The sequence below is a fragment of the Chionomys nivalis genome, chromosome 4 (assembly GCF_950005125.1).
Source record: "Chionomys nivalis chromosome 4, mChiNiv1.1, whole genome shotgun sequence".
In the NCBI taxonomy this organism is placed as follows: Eukaryota; Metazoa; Chordata; class Mammalia; order Rodentia; family Cricetidae; genus Chionomys; species Chionomys nivalis.
This window is the reverse complement of record NC_080089.1, coordinates 74,919,942-74,943,630: the sequence shown is the minus strand read 5'-3', so window position 1 is coordinate 74,943,630 and position 23,689 is coordinate 74,919,942. Positions and strand designations below refer to the sequence as shown.

The following is a 23,689-nucleotide window of genomic DNA, read 5'->3' as shown; positions in this document are numbered from 1 at the left end:
AATGTCAAGGAACTTAAGGAAGACACAAACAGCTCAGTGAAATTAAAGATAATGAACTCAAAGTGAATAATTACCTGAGGGATGTGAAAGAAAATACAAGCATAGGCTGAATGAAGTAACTAAATCAATGAAGAAAGAAACATTGATGAGAACTCAAGCTAAAATGAGGTCGTAATTGAAAATTAAATAAGTAGAAAAATCAAGGGATTCTGTAACTTGAATGGACTAAATAGAAGATCGAATATTAGGACTTGAAGATAAACAGAGGAACATGAACAAACAAACAGAGAATATTAATTTATTTAGAACACAGGAAGGGAACATGCTGAAAATGTGGGACACCATCAAAAAACAAAGTCTTCCAATTATAGGCATAGATGAGGTAGAATAATCACAGGTCAATGGCAAAGACCACATTCAACAAGATCATAGAAGAAAACTTTCATAAATGAAGGGAAAACATACCCATAGATGTACAAAAGGCACACAAAACCCTAAACCAGACAAGACTCACACAGAGAACCCCAACAACCAGACAAGACCAGAAAAGACCCTATGGCAAATCATGTCTGCATCGCTAAATATGTAGAAAAGGAAATAGTCTCAAAAATTGAAGAGAAAAAGCACAAGTCACACATAAAGAAAAACCCACTAGAATAACGGCTAACTCCTCATTAGAAACTTTGAATCGCAGAAGAACCTGAAGCAATGTATTATAAATTCTAAAAACCACAACTGTCAACCAAGATTACTGTATCCAACAAAACTATGTACCATGTTGAAGGAAAATGAAAAATTTTCCATCATCCCAATGGGCTAAGACAATTAATACCCATCACAGCAATTCTAAATAAAATATAGGAAGAAGTACTTGAACTGAAGAGAGAAGGAATCATACTGAGAGACTGTAGGAACTCTCTAATTACTGAAAAGTTTAACTAAAAACAGCAAAAAAAGAAACACATACCTTTCAATAATAACTTCAAATATTAATGGCCTTAGCTCTCTAATCAAAAGACAAAGACTGCTTGAATGGGTTAAGGAAAGAAAATTCACCCTTCTGTTGTCTCCAAGAAATTCATCTTTAAAGAAGGACCTTACCTCAAAGTGAAAAAGGATGGAAAAAGAGATTCCAATAAAATAGGACCAGGAAAAAAAACAGGTGTTGCTCTCCTAACATCTGACAAAATGGACCTCAAACTAAACCTTATCAGAGCAGATAAACAAGGACACTTCATTCTCCTTAAGAGAACAATTTATCGAGAAGGCATTGTAATCCTAAACATATATGCACCAAGTTGGGGTGAACAGAATTTCATTAAAAAAAAAAAAAAACTTACTACTGGAAGAAAAGAAACAGACTTAACATCAAATCATTAACAGTAGATAATTTTAATATCACACATTCTCCAATATATGTAGGTCATCTGGACAAAAATAAACAGAGAAACATCAGAATTAAGTGATATACGTGAAATGGACTAAACAGATTTCTACAGAATATTCCACCTAAACACCAAGAAATACATATTCTGCTCAGTAGGCCATAGGAGTTTCTATAATATAGCCTACGTTCTGGGACACAAAACAAATCTTTAAAAATTTGGAAAATTTGAAACAACTCCCTGTATCCTATATGGTCATAATACAATAAAACTTAAAGTAGACAGCCAACAAATCTCTAGTAAGTCCACAAACTCATAAAGATTAAAATTTTGTTTTTGAATGATTAATGGGTCAAAAAAGGAAGCAAGATAAAAAATAAAAATGAAATTAAAAATTCCTGGTTCTAAATGAAATGAAAACACAATACTATAAAACTTCTGGGGCACAATAAAAGGAGCCCAAGTATGAAAATGTATAGCTCCAAGTGCCTACATTAAAAAATAAGAAAGATCAAAAAATAAATGACTTAACAATGCAACTCAAGAATCTGGAAAAACAACAAACCAATCCGAAATCCAGTACACAACAAGAAATAAAAATCAGAGCCCAAATTAAAGAAATAGAAACAAATAAAATAATTCAATAACTCAATGGTTCTAAGATCAGATTCTATAAGAAAGTAAACAAGATATTTAGTCTAACTAACTAAAAGAAAGAAAGAGATGATTCAAATAAACACATTTAGAAATAAAAAGGGAGACAGCAGACACCAAAGAAATTCAGAATTTTATACGAGAATATATTTTAAAAACAGCTTGTACCCCATTAAGTTCGAACCTAAAGACATGGAAAAATTTACAGATTCATCCAAACCAGCACAGTTAAAACAAGAAGAGATGAACAGCTTAAATACAACATCTGAGGAGAGTAAAATAGTAATATAAAAGCTTCTGACTTTAAAAGGCAAAATTCTATCAAATATTCAAAGATCTACAGACAATACTTCTTAAATTTTTAAAAAAAAAAAAAAACAGAAATAGAAAGAGCACTTCTACCAAGCCAGTATCACTCTAATACCAAAACCAGGCAGATACAATGAAAAAAAGAAAAGTATAGTTCAATAATCCTGATGAACACTACTCAAACATCTTTAGTAACTCCCTTGAAAACCAACTACAGCTATATATCAAAAACATCATTAACCCTTACCAAGGTTACCTTATCCCAAAGATACAGGGTTAAAACAACATACACAAGAATTAATGTAATAAATCATGTAAATAGATAAAAACAAAAATTACATGAGAATTTCAGTAGATGCAGGGATCGTAGACACATTCCAATTTACAATAGACTTGAAGAAAATTAAATAACTAGAAAGAAACACAATGAATAAGATAAAAAGACCACTATAATGAAAACTTTAAATCTCTAAAGAGATTGAGAGAGACATTATAAAATGCAAAGACCTTCCGCGCTCATAAATTGATAGAAATTCAAGTCATACTACAGAGCCATAATAGTAAAAACAGTATGATACTAACACAAAAAAAGGACATAGATACCAATGGAACAAAATAGAAGACCCAAGTATGAGCACATACGATTAGATCCATCTGATAGTTGACAAAAATGCCCAAAAAAAATACACTGCCGGGGGAACCACCCTCAACAAATGGTGTTGGAACAACTTGATGTCGCTATAAGGAAAAGTGAAATTTGACCTGTATCTATCACCTTGATGTTAACATAAGGAAAAGTGAAATTTGACCTGTATCTATCACCTTGATGTTGATATAAGGAAAAGTGAAATTTGACCTGTATCTATCACCTTGATGTTGATATAAGGAAAAGTGAAATTTGACCTGTATCTATCACCTTGCACATAAGCCTCTTCCAAATGGATCAAAACTTAAATGTGAGACCTGCAACACTGACACCTCTGGAAGAAACATGGACAGTACACTACAGGATGACAGTACACTACAGCATGACAGTACACTACAGGATGACAGTACACTACAGCATGACAGTACACTACAGGATGACAGTACACTACAGGATGACAGTACACTACAGCATGACAGTACACTACAGCATGACAGTACACTACAGGATGACAGTACACTACAGGATGACAGTACACTACAGCATGACAGTACACTACAGCATGACAGTACACTACAGGATGTGGATGTCAGATAAAACCCCGAGTATGACTCCATTTGTGCAAGAATTAGGGCCAACAATTGTCAAAGTGGGACCTCATCAAATGAAAATGTTTCGTCACATCTAAAGAAATAACCAACTGAAGAGGAAACAAACCCATAGAATCTTTGCCACCTATGTATTTCCTGTTGAGTTAATATCCCAAATATACAGTGAGCTCAAAAATCAGAGTCAAATAATGGACTATGAACAGAGAGATATCAGGGGGGAAAAGTAAAAATGGATAAGAAATAGCTAAAAAGTGTTCACCCTTAGAAATGAGAAAAATGCAAGTTAAAAAGACTTGAGATTTTATCTCATCCCAGTCAGAATGGCAGGTAATGTATAGAACTAGAAAATCTTTTTAGTTGAATGAGGTAAGCCAGACTCAGAAAGACAAATGCTGCATGTTTCTCTCATCTGTGGTTCTTGGATCCATAGTGTCACATGTTAGTTTTATAACCTGGAGAAACCAAAGAAACTCAGTCATCAAAAGGTACCATGGAGGGAGGGAGAAGAAACACTAGAGACTTGAAACAGCAGGACATACACAATGCTAAGAGGAAAATGGAAAAACCGAGGGGTGACGTACTTGAGTTAAGGTGGTCAATACAGGAGTGGGAAAGAGGAAGAAAAAATACAATAAAGATGTCTAGAAAAGCCATAAATAATAATACTACTTTTTATTTATCCCAAATTACATATAATGCATATAATGATATGTATGTATATAGATATAGACATAGACATAGATATAGATAGATGTACAGTTTAAATGAAGTTAAGAAACTTGGGCTGAAAATGCTCCTCAATTGCCAAAGACTGTCTAATAAAAACTGCAATACCACTAAATGGACTCAGGAGATAGTATTTATATATTCTTGTGTGTGTGTGTGTGTGTGTGTGTGTGTGTGTGTGTGTGTGTGTGTGTAAAACAACAGTTAAAGAAGAGGAAGCCAGGAATTTGAGAGGGAGTGGAAAAGGTATATAGGAAGACTGGGAGGAAGGAAAAAGAACTAAGGAAAATGGTATATTTTAATAAATAAAAACTAGAAAAACTAAAAATGAAATCATGATAAAATTACTAATTAGTTCTGGTGCCAGTAAACACTACAAAAAATAAGCTAACTTACTTCAAAGATATGCATGTATTGTAATATATCTCTGATTTATCTTTTTATTCCGTTTACCAGAGCAGATGCCACACTTTAAACACAACATAAAGCACTCTTATCAAGAAATACACTGAACAACAAAAATAGATGCTTTTGCTTCAAATCCCTAGTCTTTTACAAATAGAAACGTTAATTCAGAATCACCCCTGGAAACTTTACAAAAACATTAAATGAATTGTTGGATAAGACTGCATGGGGTCAGGACCAGAGTAGCTTTTGTTATGTGCAGGTGTTGGGTATTTGTTTTTTTTAAAAAACAGTTCTGGGTACTGCAGCCAGGACCTTGCATATGCTAGCAAAGTGTTATACCACCAAGGCCAGGACTGAAGTTTGGTCTTTAAAGACAGATTCTTGCCATACTCTAGGCTTCCTTCAAGCTCATGACTCTCTGGCCTTGGCTTCTTGAGTGTTAATGCAGGAGTGCATACCCAATTTTGTTCAAGTGTGTCTGTTGAGACAGGGTCTCACTATGTAGTTCTGGCTGGCCTAAACTCCCTAGGTAGACAACTAGGTCGGCCTCAAATCCACACAGTTCTGCCCTATCTCTATGTCCCACAGTGTATAACACCACACCCTCCCTGCCTAAGTATTCTTGAATAGCTCTTTAGTTAACTCTGATAGTTCCTTCAGATGGAGAAACCTTTTCATGTTAGTAGCAATGAGAAAATAATGTCTAACATTGAAAATATTAAGTATTTGTACAATTTTCATGGCCAATTTCTAGGAAAAATGTGAAAATAATTTAATTTTGTTTAAAATATCATTGTCTTTGACTGTAAATAATGAAAATGCAATAAAATAGGAGGTGGGTTTTTTTTTTTTTTGGTTTTTCGAGACAAGGAGGTGGTTTTTTAAAAGTGGGAGAACCCTAAGATTACAAAAGCTTTCGTGTTCTAAAAGGCAAAGTTAAAGATGGGCGACCTGAATGTAAGGAATGTTAATCTACTAAAGTAAGGCAGAAAACTCCTTATGTGTGTTAACAATGTTTTCACTTAAGAGGTACCAGAGGCAGATAATATACAAAAGGTAGATGCCAGATATAGCTGTATAATTGATAGATAAATGGTAGATAGGTAGGTGTGGATATCTATATGTAGAACATGTGCGTGGGATGTGTGTGTGGGAGAGAGAGAGAGAGAGAGAGAGAGAGAGAGAGAGAGAGAGAGAGAGAGAGAGAGATCCAAAATAGAACTTAACACTTAAGCATGACAAAGGTTTACATCTTAGCTTTCAAAAAGAAAAGAGTAAGTGAACAACTGGAGAATTAAAACCAAAACAAATTGATTTATTCACAGAAAATAATGAATTTTGAGCCTAAGGAAGTTCAAAATAGACTATCCAATAACGTGAATTTGATGAGTCCTTAAGGATAATTTTTGATGAACCAGTAAAGAGAGACAAGCCACACTCAGTGAATTACCAGATTGAATAAATAAAACCTGACCCAGAGGGGTTGCCACTATTTGTACATACAAAGATATCTGTACTTTTCTGGCATAAATTTGTGGCACAAAACATTAGCCAAGAAATTAATAGCTACCTGGAATCTTCCCTTGATTCTCTTTGGTCAAGCTTCCCTGTAACCATATAAATGTCATCTGCACCTTAGAGGCTATTGACATAAAATTTTATCTACAAACTGTAGATTCCAACTCTCTGCTAGACCTCTCTAAACAAAAGCTTCCTAAATGGCCCCCACTCACTATTTCTACTTGCTGTCTCTCTCTTGTTTCCATACTTACAAACTGAGTCAATAGGATTAACAGTCACCTGGTGGTCGTAGCCAAAACTACACACTAGTAAGAGATATAGTCAGTATTAAATGATAGACAATAGAAACCAAAAATGTCTCAATAAAGAAACAGAGCTTGCTAATAGCATACTAGATGTGCCAGAGAATTTGCTTGAGAAAGGATTCTAAAACATTCCATTATTCACAGAATAATCAGTTTTTAACATTAATTTCTGTAGGAATCATCTAGATTAGAACCATTTTCTTGTATGTAGCATTGCGGGATTTTCAGTACAGTATTTATTTTAGAGACCTCACTTGAAAACAGGCAAAACGTTCGTTAAAACTGGTGTGATTACACTAATTCCAGTATGATTAAAAAACGCCGCAACACTTTACAAGAATCAGGTCATTCTGTTAGGAAGATGACTAAATCACTTCTAAAATAAACAAAACGTATCATTTGTGTAGTTTTACTGATAATACGTTATAAAGTACTCTGGATGGTTTAATTGATTCTATTTCCTTGTTTGGATTGATATGTTTCAAGAGGCATAGGTTTCCATTGTATACATTAGACAAGAAGTAATGTTTATTTGATTTGAGAATAAGTGCAGAATGTTTGCATTAGGATTAACTACGTGAGAGAACTACCCTGAGAAGCTATCAAGTCTTCAGGCAGGACCACCACATGACCAGACCCACTTGCAAGGGTCCTTAGTATTAAGCTTGTAATAAAATGTCTTCTAGGAGTTCTGGTGTGAGCTGATATGTGGCATTTTTCCTGTAAGTTTTCACAGATTCTTAATACTCTGCTGTTTGAGTACTTTATGTAACTCTTGAAACAACATCATGGTACGTGGTTTCTTTGAAAACCTTATCAATCTAAAGTCATTGTATCTTCAAGGGTAGCTGGTTTAAAACTTGGTTAATGCCTTTTCTTTCTTCCTCTACTGCCCAAACTTAAAAAAAAAAAATTCATTGAGTGTGATCAATGTGACACTGTCAATGTCTCCTATAGCATTAAAGCTCATTCTTCTTTTTGAAGGAACTGAGACAGGGACAGACTCCACAAACAGTCTGGAAGCAATGGGCCTACAAATATTCATTTGAACAAGGAAGTTGGTTTTCCAGAAATAAGCAACATGTTAATTTGTTTAGTAAGTAATTGGTGGATTCCTATTTTGTGGTAGACACTCTTCTATACTCTCCCTAGGATTATGTAGGGGACAGAAAGCACTGAAAACTCATAAGGAAGGAATCTTATTTTATTTCCTCCCCCTCTTTCCCCTTTCTCCCTCTCTCTCTTCATTCCTTCTTTTTATTTTTCCTCTTTCCCTCTCTCCTCCTCCTTCTTTTTTATGTTTCTGCGGGGTCCCTAGATAACTCAGATTGACTTGGAATTCTGGATTTCCTAGCCTCAGCCTCCTGAGTAATGGGATTACGTGAATGCACCACCACGTACAGTATAGAAGTCCTTGAAACAGGAAAAAAGTGGAGTAAAATAGTCAAAATGACTAGACCTGGATTCTCCAATGTCTTATGCCTTTTCAGACTTCCAGTACTTTAGGAGACGCATTAAAAACTTCAATTTGACAAACCTCTATCATTGCTCTTTCTTAAACCTGCCTCCACCAGGGAGCCCTTGTTCCATCGTTTATTATGAAAGCCTGATACTAGTATGGCATCTATTATTTATATTTGGATTTACATTTTGCCTGGCATTTCAAGCCCCCCAAATATCAAGAGTTCTGCTTATATTGCCCTTCCCTTTCCTTCAGTCCCGCCTTTTAGCCCAACTCCTATGAGGCTTTTCCCGTCTGCTTGATTATTACCTACTGAAAGGTAAAGTCTCACAGAAAACTAGCTACTTTCTTATTATCAAAATATGAACTAGCTTCAAAACCATCCACCACATATTTCACAGAGATACTTGCCAAGGACCATCTCTGCAAAGGGAAATATCAGTCTATATTACAATAAGCAAATGCACTAAACGTGTTGGGAAACTGGAGAAAAGGCTCCTACTTCTGGCTCCACGTGTTTTATTCATCTATGGTTATAGAAGCACATTTGTTACTTTGTGGTCAAGAAGAGAAGATAAATAGAGTGGGCCCAGAGGGAATAGGACTTTGATGATTCTGGTTGCTGGAACCTTCTGCCAGAGTAATTATAAACTTGAACAATCAGGGCATGCCTGTGCTTTCTGTTTTCCAGTTTCCTCGGAAATTGTTTACTAATCTACTCAAAGTTTAGAGAAGCCTTCTCTTGATGCAAAGTGCTACATTAAATTAAAAACATTTCAGTCAAATTCAGAAACCTCCTAGCTGAAATATATACATATATATTTTATATATATACATATATATCTTTGACAAGCTAATATTTGCAAGGGACAGACTTAGAAAGTTATTTTTCTCCATTTTCATATTCAGAGACTATAACTTTTTGCCAAACTAAATATTTTGTGAGTATCTTTAACAAAGTAGCATAAAACTACCCTTATTCTTCAATGAAACTTTATTTGAAAGCTTCATTTTTGTGTACCATTTAATTTAGTATAAAGTAGTGCCATATGTAATCCTCTCCTATTGCTTCTGTTTCTAGACAGACCAGGTAACATGACAACGACATTTTAAGAAGGTGAATGAATTCCACCTTTTGAGAATCTCAGGTTCTAGGAGATTTGTTACTTTGAAGTAACCTCAAAAAATGAAGATTAAAAAAAAATAATAGCAAAGGTTATTTGAAATTAGATTTCTAATTTACCGAAATACTGCTAGTGAAACTCATTGGCTCACCCTTTGTGCCTAGCAAAGTACGGGACATATGGTGCCTGTTAAGAGAACCACATACGTCGTTATCAGTAAACAATTTTTTTACTAAGTTGAGAAGTGCTAGGATTAGTAAAGGTCCAAATTTATTTTTCATACATTAAAACAGGTTCTTGCAGGAATGTAGACATCAACTTTATGCTTGTATCTAGACTAACCAAGGTCCTTCTCAACATGAAGCATGTAGTTAAATCTCTGGCCATTACACACTTTCCAGTTAGTGACTCCTTTATCTCTTTTTCCAACCAAAAGGAAAATAAACTAAAATCAAAGTAGACTGATATCAACTGTACATTTGTAATATTTTTCTGAAAAGTTTTATGTGTACATGTGACTGGACAGTTCAGATATCAGTCCACCAGACAATAAAGGAAAATCTAAACACACCCTGATTCTCTGACAGTCTGCCCTGTTCCTATTTTCTAGAAAGATTCTTGGCTGCGTGATTCACATCCAAATACTAAAGAAAGAACTGTATGCTGAATTCACCTGGTTAACCATTCCTTGGGGAAGTTAGCCTGTAAGATATGACATTTCGTTTGGGCTACACTTTGTTGACTTAGCCATTTCAGAGCTTTATGACTGCCAGCTTGACTTTAATTTGAATGGAATCTTTCAACACATGAAGGCAGATCATAGTTATTTTTAAATGAATTACTGAGTGATTCACTGGTGAAGCATTCTGGGGATGCTAGAGACATCACTAGGTGATTTAATATACTAAATGAAGGTATATGCAGCTGGCAAATTTATTGTGGCGACTTGACTTGCAACACAGGACCCAATAATCCTCCGAGCACAACTGTCACTCTCATTTTGTCTTACCTCCAGCCGTGGACATCCTGGAGGTGTCCTGATGAGAGCTGGATTTATTGCGGTTTGGATTTTTCCGTTTGCTGGCTGCTCGCACAGATCGAAGAAGTACCTCGCTTGCCTTGAAGAAGGCCACCATGAAAGGCTGTTTTGACTGAGGTCCATGTCGTCCCACAAGACCAGCAGATTTTACGTTAATGCTGCGTCCTAGGACATAATATATAAATATTTGGTTTGTGAGCAAGAAATAAAGAATTGCGGATGCGTTCTGCAGTAAAGGAGAAAAAGAGAAAAAATATTTAAGCATTATCAGAATGTTTTCTTTATAGATCAGGAGTCTTATAAACCTTGATATTTATGATTAAAGATAAATATCCAGGCACATTTATTTGTCTTGTTATGCTACCACAGTGTAGAACACATGGAAGCACACTAGGTTACATCCCATGTCTGTTCTCATTCACTTATACTTTCTCAGACAACAAGAAATAGATTTGCTTAACCATCAGACTTGAAATAGCCACATGAAATATAGGTTTCAAAGACAACTTGGAGCTATTCTGCCGTAGAGACCCAATATGTAGCTAGAAGTTTCTTTTCTGCCTGGTTCTGTAGCTATTCAGTCCCAAATAAACACACAGAGTCTTATATTAATTACAAACTGTTTGGCCTCTTAGCTCAAGCTTATCACTAACTAGCTCTTACAACTTAAATTAACCCATAATTCTTATCTATGTTTAGCCATGAAGCTTGGTACCTTTTCTCAGTCAGGCATTCTTATCTCGCTTCCTCTGTGTCTGGATGATGACACATCTCTGCCTTTCCTCTTCCCAGAATTCTCTAGTTTGGTTGTCCCACCTATACTTCCTTCCTGGCTACTGGCCAATCAGTATTTTAGTAAACCAATATGAGTAACAAATCTTTACAGTGTATAAGAGCATTATCCTACAGTATTTCCCCATTTTTTTATTTTCAAAGCAAGAACCCTGAATCTAATCTGCTTTGTTTAGCATTTTTCCTGGCCATTATCCATAACAACTTGCAATCAATATGTAAACAAAGGCAAACATCCACAATTCATTTTGGGGGAAGGGATGCAGGTATAGTTTACCAGGTTACTTTCTGCTTATTGGGAGCACTGGTAATCTTTGAGGGACCCAAAGTAAAATTAGGATTATGGTCAAATCCTGACTGGAATATTTTTTGAGGCTGGATCATCTCAGCCAGAAGCCTTGAATCTCTTCTGGATGCAGAACTCAGAAGAAACTACAACAGAGGGACCATGAGACATTGAATCCTCTCAGCCATACACTCCTTTCAGAGATTTTTCAGGGTGTCTTCCTTGATCAAACCTGATTTTTCTTAACACAGAATAAATCCACAGCCTCTCATTTCCTGTGGAAATAAAAGCAGAACCTCTTTCCCAAAGTAACATATCTTTTGAGTTAAATTTTGAAGTCAAGATATATTTTAAATATATAGGTTGGTTTAATCCAGCATCATTTATAGTCAAATGTCATTTAGCAGCTGTCGTTCCTTCCTCAGCAGTCAAACAATTCAAAGACAATACAATAACATACAGTATCCAGACTCTCTGTGTATTTTCCATCTTTAGGGGCTTTTTTTAACTCTATTTCTATTACTTTTACTTTTTAATTTTTTTGTTTGTTTTTTGAGACAGAATTTCTCTATGTATCTTTGGTTATCCTGGAACTCACTCTGTAGACCAGGCTGGCCTTGAACTTACAGAGATCCACCCACCTCTGCCTCCCAAGTACTGGGATTAAAGATATGCAGCACCATGCCCTCTTTTTTAAAAGACTTTCTCCCAAACTTACAAATATTTTAAATACACTGTAAACCAGTTAGAGGTTTCTTTTTTCTATCTGAATCTGTCTTTACTGTATATCTCTATCTTTTTCTGAGCACATGAGTCTTTAATCTGCTAAATAGCATGGTCAGGATTAAAGTTGTGGCTTTGGTGATTGGTTCCACCCCATTCCTTACTTTCTGAGAGTTTAGCTTTATGGCAGAGGTACTGGTGGGAACCATGTTTATTGCGACAACTCTGTGGAGTTTCAAGGTTCATGCTACCACCAAGAAGTTGCCATTGGTTGCTCATAAACACCATTTAAATGTTTTGTGGCAGAACCTCTGAAAAGAGCTGCAAGATTTTTACCACTAACACTGAATCAGGAAGCCTCTCTTAAAGGAGACATGCCTCTGCTTGACCCTAGCAAACTTAGCCTACCCAAGACAATGCTGCTATCAAGAAGCCATGCTTGACTTCATTCTTTTGTGTCTAGAATCCCTTCCCAAGCTCTCTCGGGTTTTATGTGGCTATAGTTGCCAAATGTTAGTTGCCATTTGTAGACAGAAGTTTATGTCCCACCTGGTCCTGCAGCCGTTCAGTCCCAAATAAACACACTGAGACTTACATTAATTATAAACTTTTAGCTCAGGGTTATTACTAATTAGCTCTTACAACTTAAATTAACACATAATTCTTATCTATGTTTAGCCATGTGGCTTGGTAACTTTTCTCAGTAAGGCATTCTCATCTTGCTTCCTCTGTGTCTTACTGATGACTGCATCTCTGTCTTTCCTCTCCCAGAATTCTTCTAATCTGTTTGCACCACCTATACTTCCTGTCTGGCTACTGACTAATCAGTGTTTTATTAAACATATACGAGTGACAAATCTTTACAGTGTACAAGAGCATTATCCCACAATACATAAATGATAAAAAAAAAATTGAATGCCTGAAGGGTATCTCTACTTTTTCCAGATAGTTTCAGCCTTTCTCATATTAAGTCAATACTGACAGCTTTTCCCCCATTTACTTCTTGCCATGTCAGTAAACTTTACAAAGTTGTTTGCTCTATTTAAACGTTCTTCATGTCATCCTGGGAGACTTTTTCTGGGAATGCAGGTCTGTCATGAACTCCATGCTCATTGAAAAACATTGTGAAACAAACATGAAAATTCCCAAATTCCTCTCCCCATGAGTTTCCACAAACTGTAAGTTGACTGAGAAGATTTCAGGAGACTCAAGTGGAGTCTGGTAAGTCTGCAAAAAGGGAAGGAAGTCCTAAGTGAGCTCATAGACTCACATTTGATGTACATTTAGTTTATGTCTTAGACCCTTCTTAATCTGTACATGTGGTTGTACAACAAAGGAAGAGAGAGAAAACAGAGTATGTTGTAAGTCAGAGTTTCCTGGGCTCTTGAAACTTAGGTGTCTTAAAGTGCCTTTCCCATGGATGGAGTAGCAATATTTATAATCATACCAATATGTTTGGAGAGTTTCCTCTGAATAAGCTATATAATTTTCTGGGTGCTTCCTCTACATCACTTAATATGATTCCACAAACACTATAATAATTAGGTATTACTCTACTCCCAACTTAAAGTAATTGTCACTTTAAATTATATGTTTATATAATATGTAATTAAATATATATATTATACAAGGACCTATTATATATTATGTACATAAAGAAAACCATTGGTTGCTTTCTAGTTCCATGGAAATCACCCAAAGGAGGCAAACTATTTAGTATTATGCTGTAACTTTACTTAGAACTTACTCAGGCTTATTGAAGTTACTATTCTAGATATGAAGTTACAGATCCTGTAAGAATAATATATAACATGGTTTGAAATATGTGCATGATTGACTCTGGCTTGCCCCCTGAGAAATGTGCATGTTTTCTTAAAATATTTATTCAGCAAAGACTATGAAGCAACCTCAGTCCACTACAAGACCTAACCAACCATAGAAGAAAGAAAGGGGAAACAAGTCCCTAAAATGGCATCAATGGCATTTAACCAAATAAGCCCTTGTTCTTAACAAAGTATATTTTGGCAGCAGGAACAGTTTTGTATGCACATGAGTTGTGCAGAGAGACTTCTCTACCATCAGAAAACGAGAGAGTGTTGTAAGAGTTCATGCAGCTGTTGTGAGAGAGACAGAGGTCCTTCACATATGGCGATGCTAGTTTTTAAAAGAAAGTTCGCACCAATCCAAGCTGCATGGGTATCTTCAACAATGGTCCTATAACAGAGAAAAGTTGTCTACAAGAAGGAAAGTGGACATCTGCCTCACAAGCCCCTCTGCGTTCAGTCCTACCAGGAAAAGGACTTACAAATAACCCAAGCAGTAAACCTTAAACAAATAAGCATACACGTTTGCCTTTCAAAGGCAAACTTATGGTGGCTCTGCGCCAGAGTGTATATACTTCTTAGAAAAACTTTATCATTGGCATAAATGAAAGAGGCAGTTTGATTTGTGGTTAGAGCAGTTTCCATTTTACTTCCACTGTAACAAATGTATTAATTCAGCTCAGACTTCCTCCTTCTGGCAGCCCTTGTGCTGTAAAAAGAGAAATTAGGAGTTCCAGCCAAATACCATACCTTGAACTGACCCACTTCAATACATAAACACTTTTACAACGTGTTTATTCAGGTGTAGCCCTTGAAATCGGTTTAAGAGTTTCCAGCGACAGAGAGCTAGGCAAAAGCAAAGAAAAGGAGAACTGAGAAACTTAACTGCTGTGGAATTGAAGAACTGGCAATCTGTTCTTCATTTTTTTGTCCTGTTTTGAAATATAACATAAAAAAGTATTTGTTGAAACTTTTACTTTGATATTTTAACGAAGTGTTAATTTAACAGTAGCTAGACTCTACTTGTATACATTGAGACTGCAGAGACCATTTTTAATATATGATCTTTCTGATTCTGAAATAGGTTACTGTAAGGACTTCACAGTGGTAAAATTGGTTTTTCTGTTCATTACGATACACATTGACTTTTATCGCTAAATAAGCACTTAACTCAAAGCTCCAAGTTTCCTACAGTTTGCAACATTTCTTTTTTTTATTCCAAAGGTTCTCAGTATCTTTATTTTTAGTTATTGAGAAATAACACTGTTCTAGAGAATCACATTCTGAAACTTGTAAAGATGTGAATTACAAATAAGAGTTTCTTGAGATTTGCCAAGGAAGATATTGTGCAGAAAGCAGTATCCTTTCAAATCAACGTGAAATCCTTTTCAAAATTGCTTTAGATATTACTGAATTTATTCTTGGCATTTCACTTCAGCGATGAAACAACTACTAAGATTTTGTAAATTCATGCTTGCTCAGTTATTCTTTGTCTTAAACTACAATATAAAAGCATTGTCTACTTTATCTACTTCTGTAGACAAAATATACCTACATTGATTATGTTGGTTAAACTTTTTGGATGATTGATCAGCTGTTTTCATTCAAAGTGCCCACAGGCCCTTAGAATATAGTGTATGTAGAAAAGACTGTGAAAGTTTTTAAAATATACTGAATAATTTTTCGTTTTAAATGTAAAACATGTGTCAGGTATTGGAAATGTGAAATAGATGATGCCCTAAACCATTTTAAGAAAACTGTGTTTGTATATTATCAATGTTCTTCAAAGCTGACCTTGTTTTTTACTTATTTCCAAGTTAGAAAAATAGACACAGTGACAGAAAAACAGATTGAATATGTAATGGAAATTAAAACGGGATGTGATATTAAATATGCATTAATATAAGAGCAGTAAAGATTTTAGCCTGAATGTACACTTAAGCATTTTACGACTCACACATATCTTGGCATAGCTAGAACTTAATAGTTCAGTCCAGCAGGGATACATTTGAAAAAACTGGCAGCCTACAGTATGGGGAAATAGTTTATCAACTACACATACAATAGAGTAATTATTGAATAAAAATATTCAAATACATTAAGAATTCAAAAACTAGGTATCAAGGAAACAAATAACCCAATTAAAATTGGGATAAAGATCTAAACAGAGAAAACTCAAAAGAATAAATTCAAATTGCTGAGAAACAAAGAAATGTTCAACATCATATGAAATGCAAATCATAACTATTTGAGATTCTATCTTACACCTAACAGAATGGCTAAGATTAATGAACAAGTGACAGCTCATGCTGGGGAGGATGTGAAGTAAGGGGCACACTCATCCATTGCTGATGGGAGTGCAGACTTGTACAGCCACAATGGAAATCAGTGTGGTGATTCCTCAGGAAGATGAGAATCATCTACCTTAAGATCCAGCTGTACCACTCTTGGGCATATACCCAAAGGACACTTCCTCCCACCACAGAGACACTTCTCAACCATGTTCATTGCTGCTCTATTCATAATAGCCAGAAACTGAAAACAAGCTAGATGTCCCTCACAAATGAGTGGATACAGAAAATATGGTACATTTACACAACAGCATATTAATCAGCCATTTAAAAAATGATATCATGAAATATTCAGGTAAATGGATGGAACCAGAAAAACTCATCCTGAGTAAGATAGCCTAGAACCAGAAAGGCAATTATGATATAAATTCAGTCTGTTAAATCAATGGTAGCCAAGCTACAATCCCTAGAACTACAGAGGTTCAGTACAGAGTAAGGGACTAGGGAAGACATACAAATAACTGTCTCTAGGATTGGGAGGATGGGGAGACCCACAGCCACAGCCATATAGGAGAGAGAGAGAGAGAGAGATCTTAGAAAACTCATCATCCCTAAAAGGATATCTCCATCAAATCCCTCCCTCCAGAGCTCAGGGATCCTTACAGAAGAGGAACCAAAAAAGAGTGCAAAATCAGAGGGATGGAGGACCCCAAAGAAACAAGGCCTTCTAAATCAACATGATCCACGCACACTAACTCACAGAGACTGAAGCAGCATGCACAGGACCAGCATGGTCTGTATCAGTTAGGGTACTGGAACTGAAAGGAGATGTGGGCACAAATCCCCACCCTTAACCCAGAAGCCATCTCTAATTGGTAACCTCTTGTAAATGAAAATTTAGTTTCTCCAAGGAGACTCACTGGGGAAACAAACTACTCTTAAGTGTCGGCTACATGCCCAGCAAGAGATGGCCAACAGAAAATAAACTCAGCAGCATCTTTGGAGGCTTTTCATCTCATAATGTCATGTCAGAACTTTTCCTTGTTGTTGTTGTTCTTTTTAATTTCAACTGGTTTTCATTGTATTTATATTTTTTTTCTTCTCTCTTTTTACCCTACAGTGTATATATGACTTCCAGTTTTGCGGGATTCCCGAGTGTGTGAATGAGTGGGCCTCTGTCTCTCACGCCTTCTCTTGGACTTTCTCACTTGTTTGCTTGTCTTGTCACATTCCAGTGTTTTAGCTTTGGTTTTATCCTACATTATGTGTTGTTTTATTTTATTTTTATCCCTTAGAAGTCTGTTTATTTCCTAATTAGAGACAGAAAGGAGGTGAATCTTGATAGGAGGGGAAGTGGGGGGAAATGGAGAAGAAAACATATTTAGATATATTATGTGAGAAAAAAAAACACCTATTTCCAATAAAGGAAATGATGAGCTACTTTGAGCAAGGCACCAAAGATTATTTTAAAAAGTAGTGACTTAACTCACTCAGGATAGTGTTTTCAATTTCCGTCCATTTGTATGCAAAATTCAAGAAGTCATTGTTTTTTACTGCTGAGTAGTACTCTAATATGTATATATTCCATACTTTCTTCATCCATTCTTCCATTGAAGGGCATCTAGGTTGTTTCCAGGTTCTGGCTATTACAAACAATGCTTCTATTAGTTTGGATGCTCACCTTAATAGACCTGGATGGAGGTGGGTGGTCCTTGGACCTCCCACAGGGCAGGGAATCCTGATTGCTCTTTGGGCTGAGGGGGGAGGAAGACTTGATTGAGGGAGGGGGGAAATGGGAGGTGGTGGCAGGGAAGAGGCAGAAATCTTTAATAATTAAATAAAAAAAAGTAGTGACTTTTCAATCTGCAAGTAGAGTTATTTCTAGCTCTAATACAATCATTTCATCTCTAACTCTAGAAACAAAAAGAATTCAAAGAAAATATAGCAAGCCTTTTAAAACCAAATTTCTGTAACATGTTGGGAGCTAGGGCTACTACGGAACTTGGTTAGCAGAGTCACACTGGTGAAAATGTATTCTCCCTGTGTGAATACTTCTATAATGGGTCAGGATGGCAACAACAGAACAAGGTCTAAGCTAAGTCATCTGTATCAGCACCAGCAGAGACTTCTGAGAATGGGAGAAGTTCTCTGGATGGTTACTAGACCAGCAACCAGAAGACGTTAGAGGTTCTGTACTAATGCAAGAAATAATGCAAGAGAAAACAGCTCCCTTGAAAAATGCCCATGTCTTAATGCTATGTACTGGGAAGGGGCAAGGATGCAGTGGGAGGATAACAGGAAGCAAAGAGCTTTCTTTCCAGGAGTTGCTCAAGTTTAGATACGCATGTATTCTCCCACACAAATGAGGAGGAGGGTAGAGAAGGGAAGAGGGCTGAAGGTTCTTTGAAAGATATGGCAGCATTCCAGTGACCTCACAGATGACTGCTGGAAACAAAGGAATGCCATTTGTGGAGAATAAGCTCAGTTGAAGTTTAATGGAATACTTGAGTTCTGTACAATAATTAATTTTAAAAGTAAGTATAAGTGCCTAGAATTTGATATTGACATAGGTATTGTCCTTTTGCCTGTAGAATTAAGAATACCCACTCAATCTTCGCATGCAAAAAAGTCATCCTTTTTTACCTTAAAATTGTTGTAAAAGTACCAGGTATTAAAAAGAAAAAAGAGAGATTTTCTTAGTGGATACCTGGGCAATTTCTCATTTCTTATTAACTACAGTATGGGTAAAAACAGGATTGAGGTGTCTTCTAAAGAAAGGATCATTGCTTTCAACCAGGAATCATTAGGAAAATAGATTAGACAGAACTCCGCTCTCCTAAATCTTGTTATAACTGAGAATGGATATTTAAGATTTCAGTTTCTATCACTCTGACATCATTGATTTGAGCAAGTACTGGGAACAGCATTAAGGCAAATTCACTATGAATACAACTGAGACTATTTCAAATTTACAGCAGCAGAGAAGGTAGAATACTGTAGCAAAGACATATCCGAAACTTACGGGCTTGTGATTCTAGATAATTCCTTCTGGAAAAATATGAAGTGTAAAATCATTAATTCTTTAAAAAACAGGGCTAATTGAAGACACTCTGACCGGAAACTTCTGAGTCACGCTGATACACTGCTAAGTATTTCCACATCAGCAGATTCCATTTCCCTGTAGGGTACACAATCTGAAAGGTATTCACCTGAGACGTTATCAGAATGTAAGTGGTGATATCACCCTAAGACATTAGCATGAATTCCCAAGTGCCTTCTCCCTGGAAACCTATTGCTGCTGACTATTTAACCCAGAACACCTGTGAGAGAATACGTATCAATTAACTTCCCTTCCTTCAAAGCAAGACATACAGCACCCTTCCCAGGGGATTTCACAGAAAACAAACCCATCCCGTTTTCCACTGACATATGTACTTGATCTCAGTTATGTTCAGCCTGTGGTTGAGACTGATCCTAGTACATATAAATCATGGAATCAGGAACTCTAGAATAGACTGGGATTTTGCCCATTTTGGAAACCAATGATTTTAAATATATAGAATTTTCTGCCTACCGTATATACTAAATCATGCTTATATTACATTCTAAGGTATGTAATTGAGATATAATTTTATCTACCTGAATTTCAAACATACTTCAAGTCAGTGTGGCCTTAAATTATGAATCTTCTAATCTGGCTACAGATTTCAACGTAGATAAAATATGAATAGCTTTATGGATAGCAGAAATGCAGGCCCACTCCAGATATCAGCACAGAACTTCAAGTACTCCAAACATAATTGAATATGCCTGCTCAAATTTCAAGATGATTTATACTGACTCATAGATTCAAACACAAACAAATAAGGCTTAGATTTTAATTTTAATGATACTGTAACCTAAAAGGTAAGTGGTATTTTGAAAATTTTTATGAACTTTAGAATGCAAGGTAAAATTTTTAAAACAATTCTTTATAGTAATTTAAAAATTATAGTTAATAGATAAAACTTAAGAATCAATGTCTTTCCTGGAACTTTGGATTGTTATCTTTATAGTGGCATTTAAAGGAGAGTTTCTAAGTTAAACATTTTTCTTTGTGTTATATTTAGAGTTACTCTGAAGGTTTCTGATTCCCTTTTTGTCCTCTTTGCTTATACCTGTGCATGCACATATGTACACACACACACGTGTATTGTGCATACTTGCATTGACACAAAAGCATGCATACACACACGTTATCAAAAAATTCAAAATATAGAAGTATCAAAAATTATTCACACGCATGTCCTGACACACTGATATGTCCTGAGAACTGGGAACTGTCTGTGATGAAGAAATAACTTGGTGCTGAGCATGGTGACATACACCTTTAATCCCAGGCCTCCAAGGAGATAGAGGCAGGCAGACTCTGTGAGTCCAAGACCAGTCCTGTCTACATAGTGAGTTCCAGGGCAACCAGAGCTAAACAGTGAGACCTTATGTCAAAAAGGAAAGAAAGAAAGGGGGAAGAAGGAAAGAAAAGAAGGAAGGAAGGAAGGAAGGAAGGAAGGAAGGAAGGAAGGAAGGAAGGAAGGAAGGAAGACAAAGATATGGTGGGATAGAAGATTGAGTATAGATATGAATAACTAACACTAAAGAACTTTGGAAAATGCTCTATGGAAACCTATTACTATATAAACCTCCTAAAATCCACACACACACACACACACACACACACACTTATGTGGAATATAAATGGAGCCATCTGGACAATGCCTTCCTGAAACAAGACAGTCAATCAAATAAATATCCTTATGCCAAATATATGTTACTTCTTTTGAGTTGGTCAGTAAATTTTGGCCTCCCAAAAATTGCTCCCCATAGATCGGCCCTCCTCAAAATTATTAAGTATTGCTATTTCTCTTGGTGACCCTCCAGAATTCGATGGGAAGACACCATTATCAAGAAACCAAATATTTGAATCATAGGCCATGAAGAAACCAAGCTGGTGCTGACCTGGAAGTTCTATCCATTCCTCCTGGCTAACTTTTGATGTGCTGGAAGGCACTATGTATGCTATCAGCAGAGTTGGGTAGTCAACATCTAACCTTGGGAACTGCAGTAACAAATGACCTGATAAGATACGCCTACACACACGGGGTGGGGGGGGAGGGCAATAGTGGCATAACCTACACAATATCAGACCAGCCAAACTGCCAGCTTGGATGCGGGGTGGAGGCTCAGAAAATTCCTCCTGTAGCTGAGGACCGCAACTGATGGCTGCTGGGGTTAAGGTAATCAGTTTCCTGCAAGGGTGCAGCCTCTGACGGGCCATCCAAGGCTTCCATGGTTGATCCTACACCCATAAAGACAACACTAAGTGGAATAAGTATATTTATAAAAAACAAAATCAAAAAACCAGAGTACATAAAATTTAGAGGGAAAAGTGGTGGGGATGAAATGGTGGAAACTTGGAAGGGGAGAAAGGGGTATGGTTCAAAACAAATTACACAGAATAAGAAAACAATAAAAGAAAATTCAAAAATGTATCTCTTATACAATATCTAGAGAATAACAACAGCAAAAATAATAAAAGAAATTATTACAGTCCACTGTAGTGGTGCTCAATTAGTATTTGGAAGGCTGAGGCAGAAAACCTACTATAAAGCAGGTATCAGGCCAGCAAGTGCTACAAAGAAAGCCCCTGTCTCAGATAAGAACTACAAAATGTAGTTACAAAATAAAGTCAGGGGAGGGGGGAAGGCTTGGAGGTAAACACAAAAAAGATGGGAAAGGGTTAAAATAGCAATAATGTTGGTAGGAATGCAAACTGATACAGCCACTCTAGACATCTATACAGAGATTCCTCAAAAATCTAAAAAGTAAACCTACTATATGTTGTAGCTATGCCACTCCACTGTATATGTCCAAAGGGCTAGACATCCTATCCCACGGGTGCTTTCTAAGCAATGTTAATTGCTGGTCTATGACAATATCTAGAAAATGGGAATAACCTAAATGTCCCTTAATAGATGAGTTTAATAGATGAAGTAAAACAAAGCATGGGAACAGTGAACTAGAGATGGAGCTAGCAGGATCTGGGTGACAGGATTGAGCACAGGGAGTACAGGGAGGGCCTTTAATTGAAGAGGGAGAAAGAAGTCAATACAGAAGCAGAAAGAGGAAGGAGGGATAAAAAAGAATCCTTATGGAATCATTATTTTATATTTACCTAAAATTAATATATATACCCATATATATGCATGTATATTAATAACATAATAGATATCACTTGAATAAAGTTCTGCCATACCACTCATGTTGGCCATGTTTCCAAAGGCCATACTTTTAAAAAAGAAAAGTACCAGGCATGAGAAACTTCCTTTCAATTTCTTGGTCTCCAAGAGACTCCAAAAAGTAGTATAAGCCATTTCTATTTCTCAAGGTTGCCTCCCTAGGTTGGAGGTATGTCTCTATTGCTAGAGATGCCTTAGGACATAAGACTCAAAAGATTTGAAGTGAATCTGATTTGAAAGCCTCCTTCTGAGGTTTCAATCTGTTTCAAAGTACCAGATGGTGCTATGCAAGTTGCCAAGGGAGGAAAGCATCAAAAGCCCTACCCATTGGTAATGCCTATGAACCCCAATGATAACCAGACTGCCATGATATTCTGAAGGTGCAATAGTTGTACTCACATATTGACAGTAACCAACAGCTGTCTAATTGGACTTAAGGCCTGTTCAACAGAAGAGAAATCCTGCTTGGAAACCTAGCCAACTTCCTGGGATTAGTAAAAGCTTTGGATCTTAGAAGAACCTGGTACTGCCATTTTACTAAACCAGCATAATTCCTAACTAGATTCTAAATATTTATCCTTATGCCCTCAGATACGTGCGGCTCTCACCCCTCATCAAAATAACTTCTTTTAATGGCAAACAGAGACCATTACAGAAAACTATAACTGACCATAATGCAGAGATCAACTGATTTGGGGGTGCCTACACCCAATGGATGCATCTACCCTCATACATGGGTGAACACTGGACAATGACAGTAAGAGCCAAAAGACCAGAAATTCTGTGTGAGGCTGTGTCTCCTAGAAATTACAGGAAAGCTACAACCATGATACCTCAACAATATGGCTGCCTAAGAAAGACCTGAACAAAAATAATACTTATAGACATGCTATCATGGAGGGGGAATATAGCCAGGTTCCACCCAGGCAAGGAACTAAAGACTACTGTGGGTGAGGGAATTCGTCTGACCCGGGAATTAGGCCCTAGTTGATTTCCAATACCAACTAGTTATCCCTGAAATTGTATATATACAAGCAACATAAAACTGGCACGGCAGATTTTATTTGTATATTTAAACACACAATAATAACTAATAATAATAATGATGGTAACCATGAATTTGAAAAGGAGTGAGGGAAGGACATGAGGAGGTTTGGAGGTTTGGAGGGAGGGATTGCCAAAATCTGCACCGCTTTGATATTGACCTGGCAAAGAAGAAATTACACACACACATACAGAACAGCTGGAATCATGGGTGTAAACAGAACTGCACTTTTGTTGCCTGTCCACCCAGACTTGAATAATCACA

The 23,689-nt window shown here is 36.5% G+C and overlaps 1 protein-coding gene across 1 annotated transcript in view; it reads right to left on the bottom strand.

The window, feature by feature from the left end:
• Positions 1–23,689, bottom strand: part of Bmp5 (bone morphogenetic protein 5) — a 122,350-nt gene that overhangs the window by 16,085 nt on the left and 82,576 nt on the right. Inside the window, exon 4 of the mRNA XM_057767494.1 lies at positions 10,161–10,355. Within this exon, the coding sequence (XP_057623477.1) occupies positions 10,161–10,355 (195 nt within the window). The remainder of the gene's footprint in view (positions 1–10,160; positions 10,356–23,689) is intronic.